At 55.5% G+C, this 6,157-nt stretch overlaps 1 protein-coding gene across 2 annotated transcripts; it reads left to right on the top strand.

Annotated features, from left to right (window-relative positions):
- Positions 1-717: 717 nt before the first annotated feature.
- On the top strand, positions 718-5,659 carry EMP3 (epithelial membrane protein 3). 2 transcript variants are annotated; one of them, XM_042920388.1, is made up of 5 exons: positions 718-781; positions 2,919-3,082; positions 3,389-3,491; positions 4,396-4,536; positions 5,376-5,659. In XM_042920388.1, the coding sequence occupies exons 2-5, from the start codon at positions 3,005-3,007 to the stop codon at positions 5,543-5,545; spliced, it is 492 nt and encodes a 163-aa protein (XP_042776322.1). In that variant the 5' UTR covers positions 718-781; positions 2,919-3,004; the 3' UTR covers positions 5,546-5,659. The 2 variants fall into 2 exon arrangements, with proteins under 2 accessions (XP_042776322.1, XP_042776321.1); XM_042920387.1 differs by lacking the exon at positions 718-781 and adding an exon at positions 1,881-1,999.
- Positions 5,660-6,157: the final 498 nt, after the last annotated feature.

Here is a 6,157-nt window from a genome sequence, read left to right as displayed (position 1 = left end):
GGAACGCTGCCCACTGGCCTCTATAGACTGCCATACTGGTGCCCCAGTTTCTGTGTCTCCTGAGTACCCACCTAAGTCACTGAATTGCCCAGCCCTCACCCCTTCAGGGAGCCGAGATGACCATCCACTCTCCTTCCCCATCAAGATACCCAGCCACCCTATTGGCCAGTTTCCTTCCCTTGTAGGAACCTAGAATTTCAGTTCTCTAACTCAATTCTTTATCAGGACCCCAGACATCTGGTCCCTTATTCTAATTTTTCACTAGCACCCAAACCTTCCAAGAGACCCAGGTATAACTTAATAATAATAACAATAACAATAATAATAATAATAATAATAATAAATAGTTAACATTAAGTCCCTGGTGCTGCTCTTCTGTTTAAAACCCTCCAATGGCTTGTCACTGCACTTAGAATAAAATACAAACTCCTCCCCTAGTTCTTCAAGGGCCCTCTTTGATTTCTCTTCCTACCACTCCCTCCAACTCCCTCTCTTCCAGCCACACTGGCCCTTCTGTCCACTCCCCAGACAACCTGAGCTTGTTCTCCGGAGTCTTGCACTTTCCCCTCCTCCAGCACTGAAATGACTGTCCTGTCCTCAGGTCTCAGCTCAGAGATCACCTCCTCACAGAGGTCTTGCCTGATCACCTTGTTTAAAGTAGGCTCCTCCCACGTGGTCATTATCACCTCCACTCTATTTCCTGAAAAGCACTTAGCACTGGCTGCAATAGATCAGTCTTCATTGATGGGTTTTCTCTTTAAAATCTGCCCCTACAGGGAAGGTAAGCTTCATAACAGCAGGCATTGCCTCTGTTTTCTTTATTCTTACCTCCTGGTTCCTAACAGATGTTCAATAAATGTTTGATGAAGAAAGGAATGAACCTGAACGTGTAGGTGTGTTAGTGTACTGGTATTACCTTATTCATTTGTCTTTTTAAATGTTTACTTATTCATTGTTGAGAGCAGAGCGGGAGATATAGAATCCAAAGCAGGCTCCAGGCTCCTGGCTGTCAGTGCAGAGCCTGACGAGGGGCTCGAACCCATGAACCGTGAGATCGTGACCTGAGCCACCCAGGCGCCCCTACCTTATTCATTTAGAATAAGTATCCAAATTATGACGACCAGTATCTTGTCAGTATTATCAGTATCATTGTACCCATATCACAGATGAGGAAAACGAGGCTCAGAGAGTTTAAATCAAGGGTCAAGGACTCCCAGGCAGGAAATGGTGGCACCCGGATTAAATCCCACCGCCTGCCCCCTTCCAGAGTTCGATGTGTTCCCATTTTCCATCCCCTGACTCCCACTATCGGGCCAACTCTCCCAGCTCTCAACCAGACCTCCGCCTGGTCTGGTCTCCTCCGCCAGACCCCCATTCCTCAGAGTATCCAGTCCTAAGCCCCATCAAGGAAAGCAGACATCCGGGTCCGGGGCAAGACCCAGAGCAGAGGCCTGAGAACCGGGCCCTCCCACTCTTTGATTCTTGCCCCACCCTGGCCCGGCTCTGCTCCCTTGGCTCCAAATTCTCAGCTCAATCCTGGGAGGGAGCCCCAGAAGATGCCTGTCTGGGAGCAGTGGGTGGGGGCCAGAGAATAAGGAACCCAAGTGCTTAGGCCCTCCCTCCGGCTGCAGACCTCAGCTGGGCTGGGCGCGGCACGGGTGGGTATAAAAGGGTCAGTATATATTGAGAGGAGCGGAGAGAGAAACCAGGAGGGTGAGAAGAGAGCGAAAGAAGGAGGTGTAGGCAGTGAGGACTGGAGAGACAGGAGGCAGAAGGAGAGAGAAAAAGGGAGGAAAGGAGGGAGAGAGAAAGAGAGAGTTCCGGATTGAGGGGGAGAAGGGGGGAGAGAGCCAGAGGAGAGAGCGAGGGAGGGAGGAAGGCGGCGGGAGAGGCGAGAGGCGGGGGCCTCGAGAGGGTGGAAGGAGGGAGGAGAAGGGCGGGGCGCGGAGGCCCTAAGCAAAGGACGAGACTCCAACTCTGACTTTTTCTGCCGCTCGCGGTAAGTTTCCAGTCCGTTATTCGGACTGGGATTTCTTTCTTTATTTGGGAGTGCAGCAGTTTGCGAAGAATAACCCCAGGCTGGGAGAGACGCCCCCACTCTCAGATCCCATGGAAATCCTTGTAATTTAAGAAGTGATCTCTTAGCACTTGGGGTGGAGATTCGGGAAGGGGTGGGGCCCTGCAAGGTTTGGGGGTTCTCAGCAGAGCCCTCCACTGGTAAACTTTCTTTAGCTTTTCCCCACGGCCGTCCACTCTCTCCTGAGGACGCTGAGCTCGGGGCTTTGCCCGAGTACACCCCAAGTCTGGGGGACCTCCAGGCACCCCGCCCCCCACCCCGTTCTAGACACTGAAGGGTCCTTGGGAGGCTGGCTCCTTCTTTTCAAGCCTCCCCCCGCCCCAAACCCAGCCTCCTACCCCCAACCTGGATCTTGCCCATTTTCCCCAGAAGATGTTCAGCAGGCACCAGTCTGGCACCGCCAGTCTGGCAGCAGGGTGGGGTGGGGACCTCGTGGGCATAGCCAGGGGCTGGGGTTTCCCTGGTGCTTGGAGGCAGGGGGGGAGGGATGAGTCACCGGGTGACTCACCGGTCCCCCACCCCCCACACCCCAGGAGAGGAGGGGGGTGAGTCAAGGATGCCTGTCTCTGGGGGAAGCCCCCAGCTTCTGATGAACCTGGGATGGCATGAACTTGAATTTTCATATCCCGGCCCATATGTGCCCAGGGTCAGAACTCTGAGGAGACACTGCTGGTCCAACTCACTCCTGCACCCGAGTCCACCCCTGGCCTGCTTCAACCCCTGGGGGATCCAGGAGTTCAGGCCCCCAGCCTCCTCCCCGCGCAGACTCAAAGGGTCCGGGTTCCCGGCCCCTCTTCTCCATCACGCCCTGGAGTCTGGACTCAGCCCCCTTCTCCACCAGGATCCGAGGGGGCTCAGCCGCCCCTGTCCCAACCTCCTGAAACAGCCATCTCCTGACAACCCCCCATCGCCGGCTTCCACGTAGCCATGTCCCTCCTCCTGCTGGTGGTCTCTGCCCTTCACATCCTCATTCTCATCCTGCTTTTCGTGGCCACTTTGGACAAGGTAAGCCTACTCCAGCAGCGGGCTATCTTCTCCCGAAGGCTCCCGCCACGCCCCTCTTCTGAAGCCACTCTGGCCCCGCCCCTTCTCCCTAGCATCTCTCCTTCTGAGCCCTGCCTCGGATGCGTCTCCCCTGCCCTTTTCTGCCCTGACTGTCCCCCCACCCCCACCCCTTCTTACTAAATCCATGCTTTGCCCCCAGTTCAGCGCCCTCCAGCCCCTCACCCTTTCCCTAACCCTCCCCACAATCTCCCTGACCCTGCACACTTGCCTCTCCTAACCCTGCCCTTGTCTCTTGGTCCATCCCAGTCCTGGTGGACCCTCCCGGGGAAGGAGTCCCTGAATCTCTGGTATGACTGCACATGGAACAATGACAACAAGACGTGGGCCTGCAGCAACGTCAGCGAGAATGGTGAGGGGCATCGGGGACCCGTCTGCCAGGGGAGGGGTAACCCCGGCCTCTTCCCAGAATCAAGAATTAGGAACCCTTCAGAGTTTGAGAGGGCACGTCTGGGCCCCAATGCTCAGTGAGTGGGGCTGATTGTGACCCACTTTTCTGGGTGGCAGGGGGTGATACGCTCATGTTCTAAGGAGGTTCGGCTAAAGGCCCCCCTCCCTTTTGATTCAGAAAGAGTGGAGGCCACATGCTATAGATTTAAGGAATGGAGAGAGAGCTCCCAAGATTCTGAGAAGGGAGAATTATGTTTTTGAAGTTCTAAGGAGAGGAGACTGGGGTTTGGAATGGGTGGCTGGGACCAATTCATCTGAGTTCCAACGAAAGAGTGGGGCTGAATCCTTCCAAGTCCTGAACAAGGCGGCGGGGGGGGGGGGGGGGGGGGGGTGGTGCTGCTCCTGATGTATTTGAGCTAGAAGGGAGTGGCACTGTACCCCTTTAAGTTTCTGGAAGTGAGAGATTAAACGCTTTTCCCCAGAGAGCGAAGCCAGAACTTCTGTTCTCACCGGTGCTCTCCGGTGAGAGGTAGCCAACGCAACAGGGCAAGAAAAAAGAAATAAAAGGTGTAAAGATGGGAGAGGCAAAAGTTAAAAAAAAAAAAGAGAGAGAGAGAGAGAGAGAGAGAGAGAGAGAGAGAGAGAGAGGTCTCTATTCCCAGGGGACGTGTTCATGTAGAAAAGCCTAAAGAATCTTCAAAGCAGCTTTGAGAACTGATAAGGGGACTCAGCAAAGTTCCGGGAATCAAGGTCAATAGAAGTGGCCACCAAACTTGTATGGCCCACAATGGGGCGATGAGCGAGCGGACGGGGCCGGAACCCCGGAACCTACTGTGACTTCCACCCCTCTCTCCTCCTTATTGCAGGCTGGCTGAAGGCGGTCCAGGTCCTCATGGTGCTGTCCCTCATCCTCTGCTGTCTGTCCTTCATCCTGTTCATGTTCCAGCTCTATACCATGCGGCGAGGGGGGCTATTCTATGCCACCGGCCTCTGCCAGCTTTGCACCAGTGAGCACTGCCCCCTGGGGAAGGGGAGGGGAGGGGGGGAAGGGGAGGGGAAGGGCACTGTCAGGGTGCTGGGGGCCCTGAGAATGGACATCTGGTCAAAGACAGCGATTATCAACAGCCCAGGGGCCACCTGAAGTGCCTCCATGGGCTACCTCTCTGCCAGGGAATCAGTAGTTTTCACTGATTCCGTGGTTTGCAGTCTGTGTCTCTGAGTCATGTGGAAACTGACACTTAGAGCTTCAAGGAGCCAGAGCTGGGGAGGGTGGTGTGGGTAAATAATGTAGATCCCAGGGATGGGAGGGCAGAGGCAGTGGCTAAGTAATACTCCAGGAGAGAACTCTGAATCATAATGGTAGCGGTTTTATAACGCACCGTGTATCAGACACTTCAGAAGGGAGTTTATGTGCTTTTCAATTTTCTTGACTTCGGCTGCAAAGAGCTAAGTGATCATAGTCCTCGGCTTCGGGAATCGAACCTTCTTAGGTTCCTACAAAGCCCCTGCCGTCTTAAATCACTATTTGCGTGCTTAGCTCGTAGCAAGGCATAAAAAAACATTCCTTGAAGGGATGGATGGATGGATGGATGGATGGATGGATGGATGGATGGATACTATCGTCCCATTTTATGGATGAGTAAGGGGCACCCAGCTAGACGAACTGAATTGCCCAAAGCCAGTCTGCAGTAGCCTCGTTGCACGGCGCGGAGGCAGCGAACCACAACTCCCAGAAGGCAGCGGTGCTGCGCACGGGCCTTCCCGAGGCTTCTTTGCCCCATGGGTTGCTGGGAAATGCAGTCTTCTTGCGGGTACTGCGTGCCACCCGGTTCCCGTCTCCCCGCAGGCGTGGCCGTGTTTACAGGGGCGCTGATCTACGCCATTCACGCGGAGGAGATCCTGGCGGAGCGCCCGGCGGGGGGCAGCTTCGGCTACTGCTTCGCCCTGGCTTGGGTGGCCTTCCCCCTCGCCCTGGCCAGCGGCGTCATCTACATCCACCTGCGGAAGCGGGAGTGAGGGCCCCGCGTCGCCCTGCAGCCCCCTGCCCGCTCCCGGACCCTCGGTCTCACCCCGAAGCCCCGGCCCCGCCGCGTCCTCCAGAAAATAAAACCAATAAACCCTTTAACCGCCTGCTCTGTCTGCTTCCTTCCTTCCTGCCTCCTCCAGGGACCCAGGTCGCTCACTTCTGGGGTCTCCTAAACCGGGGACAGCCGCTCCAGCAGGCAGCCTTCGGAATGCACAGCTCCGGGCCTCCCTTCTAAAGCAAGACACAGGGGCCCGGTGTCCCAGCCGCCTTTCCCCTTACACAGACCGGGGGCCCTGGGCCCTCCCGTCCCAGGATTCCTCCTGAGTCTAGACTTCTAGGCACTTGTGGGGAAGAACCAAGACTGTGGGTTTCCTGTCCTCTTTCCTTGTACAAGGGTGTCTTTCTCTCAACCGGGCAGGATGTGTGTTGTTCTAGATTGTTGGTCTCGGCCCCCACCGCCCCCACCGAAGACTTTTCTATTTCCTTCTTGGAACTCAGTCTCCTTCTCTCATTAGGACAACCCCTCTTCTTTCCCCTCCCACATCCAATTCTGCCTCTGACCCATATGACACCTTAGTAAAAATGAGCTGCCACCCCCCCCC

The sequence above is a fragment of the Panthera leo genome, chromosome E2 (genome assembly GCF_018350215.1).
Source record: "Panthera leo isolate Ple1 chromosome E2, P.leo_Ple1_pat1.1, whole genome shotgun sequence".
NCBI lineage: Eukaryota > Metazoa > Chordata > Mammalia > Carnivora > Felidae > Panthera > Panthera leo.
Note: the sequence above shows the minus strand (reverse complement) of the source record. Positions and strands in the feature narration are given on the sequence as shown.